At 28.6% G+C, this 21583-nt stretch overlaps 2 protein-coding genes and 1 pseudogene across 2 annotated transcripts; 1 reads left to right on the top strand and 2 right to left on the bottom strand.

Moving 5' to 3' along the window:
* Window positions 1-1284: 1284 nt before the first annotated feature.
* Window positions 1285-2555, bottom strand: LOC110622138 (probable F-box protein At2g36090). The gene has a single exon (XM_021766543.2). The coding sequence runs from the start codon at window positions 2472-2474 to the stop codon at window positions 1404-1406; it is 1071 nt and encodes a 356-aa protein (XP_021622235.1). The 5' UTR covers window positions 2475-2555; the 3' UTR covers window positions 1285-1403.
* Window positions 2556-8781: 6226 nt separating this feature from the next.
* LOC110622530 (protein trichome birefringence-like 8) lies at window positions 8782-10956 on the bottom strand. Its single transcript, XM_021767064.2, has 4 exons — window positions 10481-10956; window positions 9767-10156; window positions 9490-9648; window positions 8782-9377 (listed from the first exon to the last, which is right to left on the bottom strand). The coding sequence occupies exons 1-4, from the start codon at window positions 10861-10863 to the stop codon at window positions 9044-9046; spliced, it is 1266 nt and encodes a 421-aa protein (XP_021622756.1). The 5' UTR covers window positions 10864-10956; the 3' UTR covers window positions 8782-9043.
* Window positions 10957-12553: 1597 nt separating this feature from the next.
* LOC110622144 lies at window positions 12554-16991 on the top strand (annotated as a pseudogene).
* The last annotated feature ends 4592 nt before the right edge of the window (window positions 16992-21583 follow it).

Raw genomic sequence — 21583 nt, 5'->3', positions numbered from 1 at the left:
TTTTTCAGAATTTATATTATATTTAATTAAATATATGTTCAGAAGCTGCTTTAAATGTCACTGAATAAATTTATTTTTATTATAATATGTAAAAAAAAAAAAAAAAAGAATTGCTGTTTTTTTTAACTCAAGCCAATCAGTGAAGTTTTCGACAAGTTAATTTGAAAAGAGTGCATTTTTAAGCTTATTATGAAATTTATTATTATTTGAGTTGAAAAAAAAAAATTGCTGTATGGTAACTAATAAATAGTAAAACTAAGAATAAGAGTAATTTCACTATAGTAAAATTAAAATTAGATTTTAAGAGTTTAAGTATATGTAAAAATATTTCTAAAGTAATTTGATGTTTTAAAATGATAATTTATAGTTATAATAATAAGCAATTAAAAATTATATCCCATTTAATTTTAAATCTGGACCATGTAGATATAAAATAAATACAATAATTTTTTATGCCACAAAAACATTCTATTGTTTAATTTATTTTTTAACTGTAAAACTATTTTTTAAATATTAATTTGATGAAAAAATATCATTCTCAAATTTAAGAAAAGAATTAATAGATAAATTATTAAAATAGATTTTTAACGATATATATATATATGAAATTCTTTGCATATGCACACCCAATTTATAAAATATAATTGAATGCGACATTTATCATAATTTTTATTTATTTATTATTTATTTATGAATAAATACATGTGGATTTAATGTGTATTAAAATTTAGGATAATTTATAATATAATTTTTAAAATTCAGTAAAGCAATTTAATTTTTATTATTTTAATAGAAAATAATATAATTTTTAAAATTTTATTAAGTTAATAAAATAATTATTCCTATAAAATTCAGATTATAACATTTTAATCTTTTAAATTTATTTTTTATCGCAATTTAATTTCTTTAATTTTAAGTAATTTATAATAATTTAATTTTTATCATTTTAATATTTATAATAATTTAATTATTTTAATTTAAATTAATTTTTTTAATTAACCATCGACTAACAGTAAAATTTTATTAATAAAATAAATAATTTTTATTAAAATAAATTAATTAAATTATAAATTCTATTAAATTTATAAAATTATCCTATAAAATACCATAGAATTTAATGGGGGGACATGCCTTGCTGCTAACCCCACATCATTGGAATTTATACCATGGCATCTGGAAACTTTTAGATGGATCTCAATTTTGATTCAAAATGAATCGAATGGAGACAAGTATTCTTTTATTTATATAAATTATTTATAATAACGATATAGATAATTTAATGTATAATAAGTATAATTCTTTTTTATTCAAATAAGTTAAATTATCATAAGTACAACTCTATTTTATTCTATAGTGGAAAATTAATAATTTGTTTAGAAAAACAAAAAAACAAAGCTGCAAATTTATCTCAAGCAAAGAAAGCCAAGACAAACAAGAACCAAGAGTCCGAAACCCACGCATAAGGTGTCTAATGTGCCTTCAGTTCTCAATTTTCTTTCTTTCCTCTCCCTTTTCATTTCCAAGAATCCTTCGTACCTTTTCCTTCCTTCCTCCTCCCTTCTTCCCTTAATTCCTTTCTTGCCCTCGAATGAACCGTTCAAAATTCCTAAACTGTCCTTTCCATTCAAAAACATTCCATCCATGTCCTCCACTTGCAGGCTCACTTCCCTAACGTGCATTCCTCCACCCCTAGTACCTCCTCCACAGGTCACCAGAATTCCGCACTGCACAAACTCCGATGACGATCCTTTCTCGCCGGCCAATATCGAAGCAAACCGCGCGTGTACCTCACCGCTCAGCCAGTGTCTCTGCACCGAAACCGGCTTGTGGCTTGAAAGGTTCATTGATCGCCGTCCGACAGCGTCGATTAAAATCCAGCTCAGAGTTAATTCTTCCGCCAGCTCTCGGCGAGCGTCCTGTGTGTCCGGATGCGATATAGGCGTAGGACACGTATCTTTAGGGTCAAGCATGTCGATTCTAAAAGGCGAGCACCGGAACCACCCGGACTCTGTCTCTGTCTCCACAACTCTACTGAAAATGAGCTCATTCCGGTAGTAAATATCGACGGCAGATATCAGTTCGGATGGACGATCATGATTGACCGGAGAAGTGGCGGAAGCTTGATCGACGGAGAGCAGAGGAAACGAGGCGGAGAAGAAGGAACGAGGTCCGTGGGGAAAAGTAGAAATAACTTGGCGCAACCGTGGTACGTCGGTGGACGGCCAAGTAGAGCGGCAAATGATGGTCCACAGATCATCTTGAGAAGCGAGGGAGTGGAGTTCCGTGGAGGCACAAGCGACGGAGGCGAGGGCGGGACCGTCGAGACGAGTTAGGATATGCGTTTTGAGAATGTCTGGATGGACGTCAGAGATATAGGAGGAGGAGGAGGAGTCGCCGTGGATGGAGAACGCGGTGGTTGTTTCTGCGGTGGAAGGAGGAAATGGCGGAGGCGGAAGTTTTTGAGGGACAGCCATGTGACTGACTCTTTGAGGTTGTTGTGTGAAGAGAAAAGAAAGGTTTTGTTTGGGTGGAAGAGCTTGAAGAGAGGACTTTGTGACTTGGAGTTTATATGGGAATTTTTTAGGAGGGAGTATAGTCTTCTTTGTTGTTACTAAATGTCCTTAGTCTTTTGTTTTATTAACAAAACTGCCACAAGCTATCGTTGACTGCAAACCATGCAGGCCTCCTCAGCTTGAATACAAAATTGACCATTCTTCCCTTCGGAGTAAAAAAAAAAAAAAAAAAAAAACAAAATAGATATAGAAATTCTTTAAAATTTTATTTTTGAATTTAAAAATAATTATTTATTTAAATTACTAATATGTCCACTACTAATTGATATGATATTATTTATATTCGAGTTTTTTCAATTATTTATTTAAATTATATTTGATTTTGTTAACAAAAATGACATGGTATTATTTACTATTGAAAAAATTAAATACGTTAGCAAATTGGGGACTCTGCAAAAAGAAATTACGTTAAAAAGTAGTTTTAGTGTAAGAGATATTAAAGTTACCAAATTATCATAATCCTAATTTTATGGATTTCCTAATAAGTATGCTTCTAAAATTAGAAAATAAATAAAATTATTATTAAATTAAATTAATTTTTCCATACTCAATAAAACAAAATTATATGTGTATTATAAACTTTTGAATTTATTATATACTTTTTCAGTTTCTTTCTATGCATTGCTATTACCATTAAGTGTACTCTCATATGAAAAATCGAGCAGTTAATTATAAAAATAATGAAATTTTTATAATAATGAATAATAAAATGAAAATTATTGCATTTGTTTTTATTGTCACAATATAAAATAATAGTTTTTTTATAAATAATAAAAAATGTGATTAAATAATTATTTTATTAAATATAAAATAAATTAATTATATATATATATTATTGTGTATAATAAAAAATTTTATTTTATTTTTTAATAATTTTAAACTATTGTCATATTATTTTTTATTTAATACAATAATTTTGTAATTAAAATGCTTTATTACTTTTATTCTATATATGATTCATATTTATTTTCAATTTAACACATTTTTTTTACTTATGTTTTTTTTTATCCGTCTTTGGGAAGAACAACAACTACATTGTAAGAAACAACAACCATTGTGAAAACACTATTTTTCAAGAATCACCGTTAGCACCAACTGTCATGTTAAGGAGTGAAAATAATTTATAATTTAAAATAAAATGTGAGTTATTATCAATTATTTTATTAATTTATCTTTAGTTTAAAATTGAATTAATTAAAAAATATTATATTTTAAAAAATTAATTTAAATAATAATTACATTTGACTAAATCTGAAAAATTTCAAATTTTATTCTTTTAATTTTTAATTTTTTTTTAAATTTAAAAATTATTTATTTATTTAACATAATACTTTGTCTATGACCTATTTGACTAGTTTATTTTGACATTTTTTTTTCAAAAAATAAGTAATGCATGAGATGGGTGATTATGCATTTGATGCAGTGTTGAAAACAATAAATTTAACTTTAATATGCATAAATTAGTATAATTAAGAAATAATATTAACAATAATTAAAATTAGCTTATGGGGTCATTCGTCCTTGTCTGTCTGATGATATTATTTTTTATTAAATTTAATAATGTAAAATTATACTTGACTCAATAATAAAATAAAACTGGATATCAATGTCAGAAATGTTATTTATTTTAAGATTATTTAAATTTTTTAATTTCTATATATAATTAATAATTAATAATTTTTTATTTGTATGTCATTGTCTTACGTAAGCTAGCAGGATAAGGGGTTGCGCATTGAATGTCCAAAGATCACACTGGCTGAGTTTTTTTTTTGGGTCCTGATCTTTAATTAAAAAAGCAACGGTCTTTTTTAAAATTAGAAATAAATTTATGCAGTCAAAAAATATTTAATACCAGCAGATTTTCTATTATTTACAATTTTTACCAAATAATTAGAATTTTAATAATTAATTAGCATAAATATATTTTAATTTTTTAAAAGATTTAATAATTATATTTTTGTACAAAATTAAATGTTATATATTACCGACAAAAAATTAAAGTGTGGATAAAGAGTAAACAATGCATCTATGGGGACATGTCATTGTCATTAGGCAAAACAAGCAAATGTCTGGTCAGTGTTCAACACGTTTTACTTTGTAGCTGCTGGCTGGCTGGCTGGCTGGCTGGCTGGCTTTTCAATTAATAACACTATTTTTATTTATTTATTGTCTTCTAAATTGGAAGTTTCTAGGCATCAGCTTTCTAGTGGCTTCATCCTTTCATCATCGACTCTTTTTTTAATATCTTTTATTATTATTATTTAAAAAATTTATCATATAATCTTTATATAATCAAATAACTTATTAATTGATTCTTAATTTTAAAAAATATATTAAAAATATTTTAATTTTTTTAATATTTAATGATAAAAATTAATAGATGAATTAATTAATATTTTTTTTAAAATATTAAAAAATTTTAATATATTTTAAAATTTAAAAATTAATTAAAATTTTTTATAATATAGAAATTAAATAATAATTTTATTATTTTTGTTGGTATTTGGGTCAATTTTTTTTTGCCAAAATTAATTGGGTCAATGGAATTATGGATCAAAAGTGGAAGACTATTTCTTTAATGAAGTCATGGCAGGTTATATTCAATTTTAATGCTAAGCTCAAATTAGAGTCAAAAGGAGCATTATCAATTATCAATTATAGAAAGATATTTTTCTTTTTCTGGGAGAACTTTCTCACGGATCTTTATTTCTACTGTATCTGGATGATTTTGTCCGTCTCTATCAAGTAACACTTTCTCTCAATCTTTTAAAGATATTTACTGTTTAATCATTATGAAAAAATTTATTAATTTTAAAAATTATATTAAAATATTTTTATAAATTTAAAAAAACATATTAATAAATATTTTTATTAGTGAATATTAATTTTAATAAATTTTATATGAGCCTTTTTAATAATTAAATTAAATAAACTTTTCGATGTAAGTTTTTCTCTATGATTTTTGGTGCTTCGATATTTTTTTTTTTTAAATTGAACTATATTTAACTTATTTTTTTTTCTTATCCATAGAAGACGATCTGTATTAATTGACTATTAATGAAAAATAAAATATTATTGTTCCTATTAAGAGTTCTAGAGATATTCCGATCATCTCTTATAATTTCTATATAGTGCGGATATTTTTTACATACAATCCAATCAATTTTTAGAATATACAGACCTTTTTGACAGATTTATGACGGCAATTCTCAGACAGTTATTGCATTAAAGGATTTGGTTTCTAGTTACACGTCATATATTTTATTTTTGATGGAAACAAAAACTCTTAGGTCTCGTATGAAATTTTTTTATAATTTTTTACATTTTGATGTTTACTTTTCAATCAATAGACAAGGATTGGAAGGAGGCCTTTCGTTAATATGGAAGAGCCATGGGTATGTTTCTGTGGTTGACTTTTTTTTAAATTTTATTGATTCGGTTGTTTCGGAAGGTAATACTCAATGGAGGTTTACTAGTTATTATGAGTTTCCAGAATCGCAACGACGACGTCAGTCTTGGAACCTTATTTAAACTTTATCTCATAGAAGTTCTCTTCCGTGGTTTTATTAGAAAAACTTTAATGATTTATGCTTGAGAGATGGGAAAGAAGAATAAATATTTTTGCCAAATTATTTTATGCATTAGTTTAGACAGACACTTGAGAAGTATTTTTGCTAAATTATTTTATCTAGAGATTTAATTTTGAATGATTATAAATTTTTATTAGACTTTATAACTGATATTTCTGTTAGTTGGATTTGTCGTAATACTATTTTAACTGTTCATATTTTAACTAGAGAATCTATCAAGTATAATCGTTTCTCTATTAAAAATGATATCTCTTTTTATTCGATAAAATTTTATTAATATAATTAGTAATTTTACTTTAAAAAAAATTTAATTAGACGATTATTTTGAAAAAATAACATAATTTAAAACGGAATAAATAATCTGTGAATTGAATGGCACTTCATTTTATTTAGATTATATTTTCAAATGAATTTTAGTCTATTCAAAATGGATTAGTAGCTATATACACGTCACATTTTATAAAGAGTTCATATTATAATTTTATCATTAATTTTTTTTAAGAGTAGATAAAATGTATTTTTTGAGTGGTCTAGAAAAGCGGAAACTTTTTTAAGTGTTTTGATGTTGAGTTTTTAACAGTATTCTTTATTTTTCCTTAAAAAATTATTTAAGTCTATAGTATTGACTATTGATTTGTAATTGATTAGAATTTTAAGATGAATACTACACTTCTATTTAGGTAAAAAATAATTTATATTTATAAAACATTTTTATGAAAAATATTTAATTTATTTAAATAATTTTGTCCCTCCATATATTTAATTATTAATGGTTAAGAAATATTATAAAAGTAAATAAATAAAAGTAAAAATTTTAGTAAAGTTTACGGAATATAAACACATTAGAAGATTAACCAAGAAAATAGTAATGTTTTATTTATGATTGGGTGGATGACTAAAATTAAAATTTTAGGTTTGGATTAGTTGTGTAATCAAAATCAATCAAAATCACAAGTGTGGACCAAATGCCCTTGTATATTTAGCAAATATATTACTCATTTTAGGAGTTTTTTTTTTTTAAAAAAAAAACAAGTGTCTTTATTAAATATTTTTGTATTTTCTCTTTAATAAGTGGGTATTATTTATATTCATATTATTTATATAAACCTTCTAATTAAAAAATAATATTGTCTTTTTATTTTTATTTTAATTTATTTTTTTAACTTGTGTGTAAAAACTTTAAAGATGGATAATTAAAAAAATGGTAGCAAGATATGCTCAGCTATGTGACGTGTAATGCATTCTTTTATTAATTTAAAATTTTTACCAATCAATTTTATCTTAATTAAATTTTTTGTAGTGTATTTTAAGATATTAAAAGCCTTGAATTTTGAATAAAAAATATGAAAATATTTTCAATCGAAGTTCTTTTTTATCCTTTGGGATTTTTTTTTATATTTAATATGGATGAGTAATGTTTGGTTCTGATCCAACTCAATTAATTTGAAAATTAAGTTTATTTTGATTTAATTTAGTTTTTAATTTTAAAAATTTTGATTATTTCAATTCGATTCAATTTTGATAAAAAAAAAATCAAATCAAATCGATTAGTGATAATAATATATTATTTTTAATATCAAGAGAGATTAAATCATATTAAATTAAAATATTTTAATTAAATTTTAAAATATTAAAAACAAAGGATAAAAGTTTTTTATTAAATTTAAACGGATCAAATCGAACTGAATCAAATCGATTCGATTTGATTCAATTTCTAATCAAAATCGATTCGATTTGATTTATTTAAATACCAAACTTTCAATTTTTAATTTATTCAATTTGATTCGATTTTGAACTGAACCGACTGAATGCTCGTTAAAATACTATTTATATAATATTTTGTATCACTGTATTAGCCACACATCACAAAATACTAAAATATTTTTAATAAAATATTTTATTTATAAATAAAATATAGAGCAATTTATTACCCAAATCCAAATATGATAACATAAATAATTTACTATAAATAAATAATGTTTTATTGTTCAATTTTAAACAATATTCAATTTAAGTTGCTTAAATAAAATTAAAAATTTCAATTTAAACTCAATTTATTTTAAAAATAGGGAACATGAATAAATTAAACTTATTAATTTTTAAGTTAAATCAAGATATCAGAAAATTTAATATAATTTTTTTAAAAAAATTTCTCACTTTTTGAAATTACTTGTAATCAAGTTAAATGCTAAAGGAAATAGAATTTCTTCAATATATTATACTGCTTGGACTTCCCTTTCATTTGAATATTTATGTATTTATTTATTGAAACTTTTCATTTGAATATTTTAACCAACGAGAATAAAAAATTAAATTGCTGAATTAATTCAGTAATGATTTTATAATTTGTGTGTGTGCGAGTGTGTTCCCCTAATCACTGAAAGTCTTCAATTAATGCATTCTTTTATTATTTTAATTTTATTTTTGTATTTATGTTTATTGTTAGGGTAAATAAATTGATATGAAAAAAATCGATTGAAATTGAATTAATTTAAAATTTAAATTAAATTTTTTATTTTTTGATTCAATTAAAATCAATAGTAAATTGTTGTATAAAAATATTTTTTTAATAAAAAATATTACTAATTAATTAACATATAAACAATTTTACATGGTTACATATTGAACAGTTTGTCGTCCTTCAGGTTACTGGAGCTGGGCATGCGGCTGTGTTGGCTGTCGTCCAGCAATATGTGCCAATTGGCCTACGATCATAGCAACTTCCCTCCAACAATTGACAGATACCTTCCACTTGTGGACTAGAAAAGTTGGAGCTCTTGAGGAAGCTTGAGAAATTGAAGGACAAAAAACCAGTGAAGCTGATTTACAGCCCTGACTTTCAAGGAAAATTTTTCATCACTCTTTTCTGATCAAGAGACGTTACTTGGTTCTGAATCCCATTGACAGTAAATGAGCATATAGAATTTGATTCCAAACATCTGGTACTCCGGGCAAGCACCAGTGGCTGCAGTCTTGTGGAGCACGAACTGGAGTGCCTTGCTCGCGATGGACTGAAGGGTGACCATCAAACCTGAACTGTGTCAGATATGTGATGTTTAAGTACTGAATCTTACTATTTATGTGTTCCAATTCCATTTGTTTGATTACACTGGAAATCAGTTGATTATTCACAGGCTCAGGTTCCAGATTCGTCTTGTTTGTCTCTGGTTGCATATCCACATCACATCTACCTCCTGTATTCCATGTGCCATTCCTGCAAGTTCACTCTCGTTAAAATTTTGAAACAATCTATCTCCTTAAACTTTAAATGGAAAATTGTTATTTAGTGCATATCGTTTAGTGAAGCTGATGTTGAGAAAACTTGCCTGTAATGTACGGGAGAAAAGCTACGAAAGAAAATATGACTTCTTTGAGGATCTAAATTCTGTATTGCCCATGACTTCCATGTTTCTAGAGATCTTCCAAAAGCTTCCAGCGCATGCATCGAAGTATTTACTTTTCCTCCATTCTCAAAATAGCATCCCCTGCACACATTCCAACAATATATATATATAAATATGATAAGTCTTTCCCGCATCCGCATGCATATACTCCGCTAATCGAACGATAACTATACTAGGTAGGAGAATCAGAAGTTCATACATCTTGAGAGTTTTATCTTCATTCCACCAATGGCCTCCACCGAAAACGAGAACATCAGCTCCGACCCATTTCTCGGAGAACCAGTGCAATTGATCGACCTTAACAGTCATTTTAACATCAGTAGAAGAATCAAGTGGAGGCCGACCGACGACTACAAGGAAGGGGACCCTGTAGTATTCAACTGTGAGATTGTGCTCACTGAAACGCATAGATAGAAAACCTTTGTGTTTAGTTATGGGTTGTCCACGTTCTTCATATATTGTCGACGTGTTGAGAACTCCTTGGCTTAGCATACATAGGAAGGACTCCCATTGATTTCTTACAATAGAGTCTCCGGCAAATACTATCCTTCCATTCCTGCTCCTCTCCAGAAGGTCGCTCGCATTAAATCTGTGTATGGAGATGTATCAGGATTGTAACAAAAAGGTTTTTTTATACAGTTAGTGCCGATTAGGATGTGAACTCAAAACCTTTCAATATCTTACCAAAATCTCCTTTCATTTCATTCAAAATTCAAACCCTTTCCTCAAAAAGATGTATGTAATGAATTTAAATTTCTCCATCTACCTCCAAAGAGTTCTCTTAATTCTCATTCTCTAATTGACTCTTACACCAACACCACATGATCAATCATGTCCATGCATACAACAGCAGATATCCAACCCAAGCCAAACCCTGCATGAGAAGAGAAGCTAGCTTTATTTATACATGTACCTTGGTATTTCACAGCCCTCAGGCTTCCATCTCCATTTCAGATACTCTACATCTTTCCTTCCACACTGACGACACCGGAAGCCGGGATCGAGAAACGGGCAGGTTTCGTCGTAGGATTGAATCTTGTAATAACTTTGGTCCCGAACCCATCTTCCATTAGAGTAGTCACAGGCTCCCTGCGATGAGTTTTGATTCTTTAGTAGGACTTGTGACAAGAAACCAAGACGAGAAAGTTGGTGGGAGTCAATAAGATCAAAGACAAAGATTGAAGAGATTAGGATGAACGTGATTAAACATATTGCATAAACAAGTTCTCTTTTGATTATAATGGGGAGAGAAAAAAGGTGGTGTTTTTGGGCTGAGGGTTGATGATGAGGATCCATAACAAGGTTTTTTTTAATTGATTTTGAAAGAGTCTTGGACGAGAGAGAGAGAGAAGGAGAAGTTTTGTGGCTGAAATTTGTCTTGAGGCTATTGTTTCGATTGAAAATAAAAGGAATTCTTGATGGGATTGTGAATTGGATTTTGCTATAAATTTAGATAATTACAAAATATCGAAAAGAAAATACCAGAAATGTGATGATTTTATCGAGAATGAATGGAAAGGAAAAAGCTTGAAACCAACTTATTGGAGAATATAAAACATTTTGGCTTTTTTTGAAACAGATTCCATATTAGATAGCAGACGGCCGTCGGCTGTAGCTAAAAAAGAAAATTTTCCTTTTATTATGTATGAAGAAGATTATATCTATATATATTATTATTATATTTATCTATTTTTACCATCCAAATATCTATTTTTAATAAAATATTAGCTTATTTTTTAAAAAAGAAAAAAGTTTCCTTATATGGAAGTCTTTTGTGGAAATTTTTTTAAAATATTTTATATATATGCAATAATTAATCGTATATCTATATATATTAAAAAAATATTAATTATAAATCAATTAATTATAATTTTTTATATTATTAGTATAAAATCTGTAACTAATAACCATATTTAATAAACATTAATGATTGTAGTGTTATATTTTTTTTAGAAAAATATATTTTCAAGATAAACCTCTCTAGGAAATAATTGGATCTTGGGCCAAAGTTTTTCGGTTAAGACTAAGTTGAATAACATTCTATTGAAATAGAAAAAATCAATTGAATTAAATTAAAATTTTAATTTAATTTGTTGTTATTTTTTGTTCGATTTAATTTTTATTTTTAAAAATTTTATAATTTTGATTTGTTACAAATTCTCAATATTGATTATTTTTAAAAATTTAAAAAAAAATATTTTACCTTTTCAATGGATTTATTTAGTAAAAATATAAAAAAAAATCACTTATTTATATCTTAAAATTTCATATGAGTCTAAATAATTATTCTCTTTTTAAATGCAAACCATTTAAATAGGCATGCTACATTAATTTTTATTTATACATGCATATAATTAATATTATGTTATAGTAAATTAAATAATCAATTTATTTAATTTCATTTAAATTATAATTATATTAATTTTTAATATATTAAAAATTTAATGTATCATATGCATAAAATACTATTTTAAAAAATCAAATTAAATATAAATTAAGACTTACTGAAAAACAATTCTAAAATTAAATTATATTGAATAAATTTATTTTATATGTAATTATTAACATTAACGGCCTTGATCATAGAAAATAAAGAAAAAAAATAAAATAAGAGGAAAAGAAACTTTTTTATTCATTTGGTTAAGAGGTAAAATAACAATGGAGGATTGGAAAAATAAATTTTATAATCTCCAAATCAATTTCTTCCATTAGGAAAGAAGGAAAGAATTACTATTTATTATTTATTATCATAAATAATAAAATTTTATTTTTAACCTATTATGAAAACTTTTAAATGTGTAGAGGGTAAATTTATAAAATTATATAGTATTCCTTTCATATCTTTTTAAATAAATAAAATATTTTTATTTTTCATTTGATTGATATTTTCTTTCTTTTATTTTTCTTAAAAAAAAAAAAACAGAGAAGAATTTAATTTTATTTTCCCTATTTTATTTTCTTCACATTAACCAACCAAAGTATAAAATGTAAACTGAACCTCGAAGCTTTTTTGGCGTGCTCAGCTGCACGCTTTACGTGCTTCCAATCGCTGCTTTGATCTTCTTTGCTGTTGCTCATCCGCTGTTCTTCTGCCAGCAGTAATCCACTAACTGTTGTTCTATCCAGAAGAAAATTTCCTTCATCTCGCAGGTGAGTGTGTTCACTGCTCTCTGGATCTTGTATCTGCAAGTAACTTTTCCGGTGATTAGAGTAATATTTCAGGATTAATTTCTTCGAGTTTTTTTGGACATTGTTAGTTCTGCATCTGCAAAATTATTAGATAAAGAAATTACATTAGAGATTTTTGCAATATCCTAATTTGATTCTAAGTTAATTTATAGAATGGTTACTTAAATTCTGCTGAAACTGGTATAATTTGCTTCAGTTGAAAAGGAAAATGAAAAAACTGAAAAGAATAATTCAAAAGAAGCCTGACTGTGAGAGGCAAAGAAAAATTTATGGAACAGAAGCTTATGTTGATGTAAAAAAGAAAAGCCTGTAACCTAGATTTAACCTGTTAAAACAACTTCTTATTTCATTTATTTTATTGCATAAGTGTTTACTTTATTGAGCATATGGGGGATGGAGATAGTATTTGAAAGAATGAGATGAAGATTGATAAAGTTTATCAGATTAGATTAGAGTTACTTTATCATATCTTTTGTATATCTCTATCCTGTAAAGCATATCTTGATAATCTCCTTGTAATCCAATCTCTACTCAGGCTGTATATAAATACCAGTAATGAATAGATGCAATTCACGCTTTGCTTGATCGATAACAAAGAATTAAAGGGGAAAAGAGTAATCTTTGTTAGCGAAGTCTGATTTCATTATTAATTTTGCCTTTTGTTTTTTCTCGAATTCTGTCTGGTCAAGATAGTTTCAAAGAAGTTGTTGCTTTAAGAGGAAAAGTTTAAAAAAAGAAACAAAAAAAAAAAAAAAGCTAATGCCTATTCGTCATTCATCAATGGAAAGAAAAGCAATTACATCATTTTATTTGAATGATGAATATTTCTGACATGGGTAAGCAATTTGTGTGTGTGTGTGTGTGTGTGTGAGTGAGTGAGTGAGAACTTCATTTCATAGAGTATATGTAAAACCTATAAAAACAGTCTTCTGTATTATAAAAAATTCTTTCTTTAAAACGGCAAGTTGACCTCATAATTGATTGGTAAGTCTATTATATGATAGAGTATAGGCCTTAAAGAATAAGTTTATTTAGAATAAGCTTTCGACATAGAATTAACTGATTGAATTTGTTGGGTTAGGTTAAGCTGTGTATGTTATGTTTAAATTAGGTTGGCTCAGTAATGTCCTCTGCTTACATGATAACTTAGTAATCTAACTTAATAATAGGAAGATGGTCTTGGCTAAACAATTTCTTTTTCAATTATTTTTCTCTTTCTCAATTTTAGCATATGTTATTCTAATGTCTAAATATCACCTTTCCTTAAGTATTTTAGCTCATGGTACTTCATCTGCATCCTTTAACTGTTGCACTGTTCTGCCACTGTGATTGGGCTAGGATTTGATTTTGTTGTATATTTATTATTGGATGTTTAATTTAATAATGAAATTCTTAATATATGTTAGGAATTTATATAGTTGTATAATTTTATTTCCTCATCATCTACCCATGTTTTTGTTATTATGATTATCTATAGGTGGACTCATGGTATTAAAGTGGACCTCGAATCATATCAACATGAGAAGTGGGAAATGAGGAGGAGGATGTAATAGAGTTAGATGGATTAAATGGGTTAATATGTTAAAAATTGTAATGACCTATTTGTTTAAATTGGCTAAATATATCATTTCATGTCATATAATAGAGCAGTTTACGTATTGTATTTTGGATTAGATTTGTTTATGTTGTAAATGTATATTGAAGCAGCAATTTATGACATGCCAACATGAATTGCTGGTTTTGTGCTCGTTATTTGAATGAAGAACAGAACGCAGCAATGACCTTCACCATGTCAAATCTCTCCTCTGCTATTTCCTTGCCTCTCCCAAGTGGTCTGGCCTTGCTATCTCTAACAAGGCAGTGGATGGAATTAATTGCTGTGACTGGAAGGGCCAAGAATTGTTGGCACACTTCCAGTTCTGTTCCTATTCTTATCGAAATGAAGCTAAGAGTAGTGAGCAGAAAGGTGTAGAATTACATTCGCTACAATCTCAAAGAAATAGCATTTCACTCATCACTGCCTGACCCTCCTCATCTCAAAAAGCATCGCAAATTGACTTGGCACGAGCCCTTTCTAGTAAGGGCCTTCTTCCTTTTCTTTTGCTTAAATGCATCACACTTTAATAGTTATGAATTGTGATATTTTGTGTCCTTTTAGTGTTTTCCTTATGGGTTATTAATGAAGTGTGTTAACTAATTTACGTCAAACTTTTAAATTGGGCACATTTCACACATTTGTTGCATGAAGGCTTTTTTATCATTGAAGTTGTAAAAGTTTGGCAACAGAAGTAAAATGGACAACATTAGGTGATAAGGGTTTTGCTTGAAGATTGAAGTACCAAGTGCTTTATCAATTTGTGCTTCAGGTGTTGAAGAAAGCCTCAAGACTTTATGCTGCAAGCTGGGTATGGGATGGCCAAATGACTATAAGGAGGAAGGAAGTGAAGGCAAACCCAATGGAAGAAAGAGCACTTCACCTCAAGAGAAAGAGCCTTCGGTATTTGAAGATCTTGGTAAGAATCCTCAGTCTTGTGGATTGACTATTGCGATTGTGTTGTCAACTATTAACAACTTTTTCTTTTAGTGATGTACATGATTGTCATTCATGGTGAGATTGCAGAACTTTGAACATGCACTTTATTCATTATTGATTCTAGGTTAACGGGGTAGAAGCATGATGAGGATAGCTATAGAAGTTGACACAGGAAATAAGCACATAAACAAGCTAACATGCCTAAGCCTCAAACATTCTATAATCGACTAGGAATATGTTATAGAGTCTATCATACTGTAAAAGAACTGAAATTTTATAGAAGTTAACTATATTAAGGTATCATCAGATTTACTTATTTTTCGGATTACTAAATAGAGAGAATATTCTAAGGTAATTCATTTTCCTAGATACTCGTACTTTCACTACTTAATATATTCTATAAATTTGAAACCTAATTAATGAAGCAAGGCTTTTAGATAATAAGTAAGACTTGATTAAATGCTCCTTCTCAAAAGTCAGAAGTGTCTTTTGAGAAGTAATTCATACAAGGTCTCTGTTTCATTCATAATGAATGTCTATTTAACGAGTCAAACATGTGGTCTAGTTATGAAGGTGACAGGCTACTGTATCTTTTGTTCTTGTCTCTGGGTCCTTGAATTGGATAATTTGGAATCAGAAGTGTTGGACCTATGGGTTGCTTCAAGGGACAACAAGAAGCTTTGGCTATAAGGGAGTCACTTTTTGGTTCTAGTTGGTGTATCTCCAGCCTTTTAAAATTTTGCAAGTCAACTATTTTGGGTTTGAGTTTAGTGAATTTGTTTCTGGGTGTTGCCTTATGATTTTGATTTTACAATGATATAAAGCATGCCTTTTGGGTACAATTATTCTTGTTATGACCCAGCTCATAATCCTAAAATTAAAAGAAGATGCAATGGGAAACGTGAAGGTTTGAAGAAGATTACTTTGAGCCACTTTATGCTCTGGTTACTGTCATTTTGAGTATATTTTCACAACAATTCCTTTATGGTGAGATACAAATACCTGGGGTTTTATTTTGGAAAAGGAAATATTGATGCTTAAAGGTGCCCAAAAGAGCATATTATATGCCATATGCCATAGAAACATTATGCATTAGGAAATTCATTTGGTTAGCATTCTTTAGAATTATGTAACCATACTTTACTGCTAAATTCCTCTTACTCCTCATCCTACTACAGACATAAGGAAAATAAAGCCACTCCAATGTTCTGCTTGATCTTTATATTTCTCTCTGTGAAGCCTTAACATTCAGTGTTCTTTTCTGCTGTAAATTGAATCAACAGCGGTGGCTGCAAGAGGAGGTTTCGAGACATTAAGGCCTGCTTTGCAGAGGGTGTACGTGACAAGAGCGTCAGCATATAGAGATGCTCTCAAACGCTTTATAGAAGGATATGAAGAAGGTGTCCAGCAGGTCAGGAAGAAGAAATAAGAATCTAAAACTCAACAAAAGGATGATACACCAAGAAATAGACTACTAATTACTCTGACTTAGGAAATGCAAGTTTTTTTTTTAATTATTATTCCGCATGCAAGTTACTGCCCTAGCAAAAAGAGTGTAAGAATTTACTAGGTTGATTTATCCACTTATTATGAGGGTTTCATTGTACATTAAGCCTAGTCTGACAACTATGGATCCACTGAAAACGTTTTGTGTATAATTTCATTATGGACAACTATGAACAGCATTAAGATTTTCTTATCCTATAGATTTGAGCTCTATCTCATCATGTGGCAATGATTGAAAACTTAAGTGCCGTTTACTTATGAGAAAACTATCTCCATTAATTTGGCTGAGGCGTATTTGTATAAGGTTTCCTACCATTGAATTTTAATTTGTCTATATGAAGTGATAACTCGTTGTTACTACCACTGGCTTCAGTTCCATCGCAGCTGTTTGTGTTCAAAATTATCTTCTTTTTTATGGTGAGGGATTAAGTGACCACAAAGGAGTGGATTTGTGCACACCATTTTCAAACTAGTTGTGAAGCCTTTTTTTGGAGGCTCTCAACTCTGTTGATGGAAAATAAATGCAAGTCCTGCACTCATGCTGTCATGCTTTCAATTTTCTTTATTTTGGTGCCTCTTCTACATATTTTAGGTGTTGGCTTCTCTCTGAACTTTCTGAATCTTTCAGCCAACTGCAGGAACGTTCAGGATTTTTCTCTTTTTTTTTTTCTTAAAGAAAAATGATAATTCTGAAACAAAATTTTGATTGAGTCTATTTTTTGAGAGCACGCTGAGCGTGCATCTCTATAAGATAATATGAAGATTTATGCTTTCAGATACTGCTTCTTATCAGTTAGGTTTAGGTGATATTGGTGCTCTGAAGATGACCACTAAGCACTTAATAGGAAGATTTTATTGCTGTTACTGATCTCTGAAGCGGAAAGCAACTATCATGAGACAACTAGGTAAAGTAGGCGACTGTTTTGGAGAGAACAATTACGTGGCAGACACTTTGGCTCATAATAAGTATGAAAGGGAGATGCAGAGGATTGATTATGACTTGCATAATGTAGAAAACTCGGTGAACCATACAGCTCTTGGATTAGAAAAACTGCACATCAGTAACCTTTTTAATGAAAGTTGATTTGATAATCAGAAGGGGACAATTTGAGGTATCATTCTCTCTTTACTGTTTTAAAGCAGAGTTTACTATTATTGAGAAACTGTTTGCGGGCTTATATTTCAAGTGATTGTTAGTGGAGTTTCCACATCCCACCTGCTGCTTGATGGTTGGCTTTGCTCAAGTCTTTTCAAGCACATGGCCTTTCACTTTAAGTCTTCTCAGAGATTTGATGGTGTGATTAGCATTCCATCGCTATTAACTGATAATATTTATGCCTACCTGTGATGGAGCCTTGGGAACAAGACATTGATATATTTCTTTTATATATATATATAGAGAAAGAGAGAGAGAGACTACATCTGATCCAATTATGAGATGAAATGTTATTTTCCAAAACTAAGTGTATAGGTGGCATTTTCTGGTGAGTAGTTGATAAGGACATGCTCAGTTTTTTGTGATCTTTACACATTTTTATTATGTTTTAGAATCTGCAATAGGGTTTATAATATAGGTTCTTTTTATCTTTGGAAGGTGCAAGAAGGGAGGTAAATGTCAGATTGACCCAGGACTTCCGAAGCTAAAAGCTTGAAGAGAAAAGCTAATTATTCCTTTTTGCTTTTTTCTACTGTACATAGTCGTGCATGATTGAAATTATTCTTCCAGTACAAATGCTGCATTATACAGGAAAATCCCTACATTCTTTTTGATTGGTCACTGCCTTACGCGTATGATAACTGCACATGTTTAGGGACCCTTCCACTCGTAGAGCACTAAACATTTGACACCATTGCTAGCAGATGTCAATGGTATCTCTTGCGTCTCAATCTTTTTGGGCCCTGACAATCACTTGACACTTTTTCTGGTCATCAACTTAGGTAATGAACGTACCTCTGCTATTCTCTTGTACTGAAATTTATTGCTCAATTATATTATTCCTTTCAGTTCATTTGTAAGTTGTGTTGAACATGTGGTCACAAGCTACGAGGTTGTGGTTTGGACAGGGACCCTGTACAGAGTGATCTATTGTCTAAGCTTTGCTTTAATACTATTCAAGCTATTCTAATTAGTGGATTGCAATTCCGTCCACTTATACACACACACATAGACCCCATTTTTTAATCATCTTCTCGGTTTGTCACACTGTGATTAGATTTGTTGCTGATTAGGAAGTCTGAAAGGACCTGGGAAATGGGTCCTTCATCATTTATTAGATAGTGCTCTGCTTGTCTTCACAAAAAAGCTTCAAATATTGAATTTATTGAGGATGAGTATGATGGGACATAAAATATAAGTAATTATTCTTATAGGCCAAATTTTGTAAGAGAAAATGACCGTTTAATGTATTTTATATTTCAGATTTTATATTTTAAAAATATTTTAATGTATTTTTTACTAATAAATTTTTTTATAACACAAACTTTTTTAAGAGACTTTAAACTTATGAATATTCTTATATAATTAGATATCTCACAGAGGAGTTCTTATTCTGTGAAAATAGTTTCATTATGACAGTTGGTTATAATGGAATTTATTATCCTATTAGTTTGATTGCATGATACTGCTACATGAAGCTAACTATTTATGTTCTGTTTGTGGTATAATGCTGTAGCAGTACTCTTGACTAATGATTTTTTTAACCAAATTAGGTCCTTCATTGCTGAGAACTTTGTGTTTTAAAACTGTAAGAAAAACATCAATCTTTTCCTTTGCCATAAAATTTTACCCTAATTTCCTTCAACTTTATAAGTTGAAACTTTCCATTGACTTGCAATAAATCACAATGACTCTCAAAAAAGCCAAACAAAAAAAAAAGCATTAAAACAGCTTTGGTTGATGGTTGGATAGATTGAGACAGGGAGAGAGAGTGGAGTGGTAGAACATTACTGGGCTGCCATCCATCAATTCAAGGACACTCGCTCACCCACCCACCCATCCGCCACCACGGCCCCTCCCCCCCCCCCCCTTATTATGATTATGATACCTAATGAAAATCTTCAGGGAGAATCTTAACAGTGCCCAAATATATTCCTCCCTCAATTTCAATTCCCAAACCACACAAAATTTTCTCATTTGTCGTTTGCTACTGTTCCAGCCACTCATTTTGGGCCCCATCTTCCATCCCTCTCCTCCCTTCCCTGTTTTCCTTTCACTCTAATACCTGGCTTGAAGTTTGCATCCCAAAATCAGGGATTGTTTTATATTTATATGTATATATAAGTCTATAAGTAAAAGAAATAAATTTCAGAAAATCTTGTTGACCTTTCTAGCCCCAGTGGCCAGTAAGGTGAGGGTGTGATTCAATTAAGTCAAATCCAGAGAAGTCACATCCATAGATCTTATCCTCGATCAGCTATTTCTCCTCTGCTTGACATCTCCTGAAAATTAAAAAAAAAAAAAAAAGTGATTTCCTGTTACAATCACACCCTAATTCTTATGTCTAGTTATTTATCACACTTTTTTTTAATAAATTTTTACCCATTGTCCTTCTATAGGACATACTTTTAATTAAGCTAAAATGATAAATTTGACTCTAACAGCAAAAATTATTTTAAAATTTATCTATCAATTTAAATTTATTCATGAAATATCAATAAAAAAACTATTATTTATTAAGAATTTAGAGTATAAGTGTACTTGATATTTTTTTAGCTTATTTAGACATTTAATGTTAGTTCAGAGGAAAATTAGATTGAAAGATGAATTTTGATTTTTTTTTTCAACATTCAGGTGTAAATTATTTTTTTTTCTTATTTTTAATTTGGCATTCTTAACTTTTTGTCAATTTCAATTTAAATATCTTTGAATCCTTATTACTTATTCTCTTTCATAATATTAAATTTCTTGTTTATTATTTTTACTTTAAATATATGCTTTTAATTCTTAAGTAGTATTAAAAATTTTGCATTATTAATTTTATCAAATTTTTACTTTTTGCTATCTATCCATATCTTATAAATTTTTTAAAATATTGTTATGAATATTATTAATTTTGATTTTAACCATATATTTTTCAAATATTATTATGAGTTCTAGTATTATTAATTATTATAAATCACTATTGTGAAAACAATTTAAATTTTATTTAAATTAATATTATTTAATATTGATTTTTAAAAATGAAATAATAATTAATAAATTGATGAAATAAATCTAAAGTATTTTAAAGTGCTCCTCTTTCTTACTTGTTTATTTATGCTTGTATTCTTATGAGAGGGGAAAAGAAAGAATGAAATTGGTGAGAGACGAAAGGAGCAAGATGTAAATTTTTTAATTGTGATAATCGTAATATAAATTTTAATGACATTTATATTGAAAGTGAGTAAGAATTAAAAAAATATTAAAATTGTCAAGATTTCTCAGTGCGACGGAAAAATATATATATGAGATTTTGAATTCGATTTCCAATTTCTGTTATATGCCTTTGTGTATGTAAGTTTGGCAAAAAAATATTAAAATAAATAATTAATATTGATATTTTAAAATTTAAAAAATAAAAATTTTATGATATAAGAATAAATTTAATTAGAACAGATCAAGTCTTTTTTTCTTTATCCCTTTTCTTTTCATTTTCTAGTGACGCATAATTGCCATCTTATTACAGTGCCACTTGTCTTTGTCGCTTAAATCCGTACATATGAATGTGTTAGTGTACTTTCTCTATCAGACGACCATTTAATTTTTCCGAATCGCACGCTGATAGAACTATAAGGTGACTGAACATACTC

This window comes from Manihot esculenta, chromosome 9 (assembly GCF_001659605.2).
Source record: "Manihot esculenta cultivar AM560-2 chromosome 9, M.esculenta_v8, whole genome shotgun sequence".
NCBI classification, from domain to species: domain Eukaryota; kingdom Viridiplantae; phylum Streptophyta; class Magnoliopsida; order Malpighiales; family Euphorbiaceae; genus Manihot; species Manihot esculenta.
This window is presented reverse-complemented; position numbering and strand designations above follow the sequence as displayed.

Coding starts and splice junctions, on each gene's coding strand:
- LOC110622138 (XM_021766543.2), bottom strand. CDS start 2,474: ATGGCTGTCCCTCAAAAACTTCCGCCTCCGCCATTTCCTCCTTCCACC.
- LOC110622530 (XM_021767064.2), bottom strand. CDS start 10,863: ATGGATCCTCATCATCAACCCTCAGCCCAAAAACACCACCTTTTTTCT. Junction 10,157..10,480: donor GAGGGCTGTGAAATACCAAG/GTACATGTATAA, acceptor CTCCATACACAG/ATTTAATGCGAGCGACCTTC. Junction 9,649..9,766: donor GAAGATAAAACTCTCAAGAT/GTATGAACTTCT, acceptor GAATGTGTGCAG/GGGATGCTATTTTGAGAATG.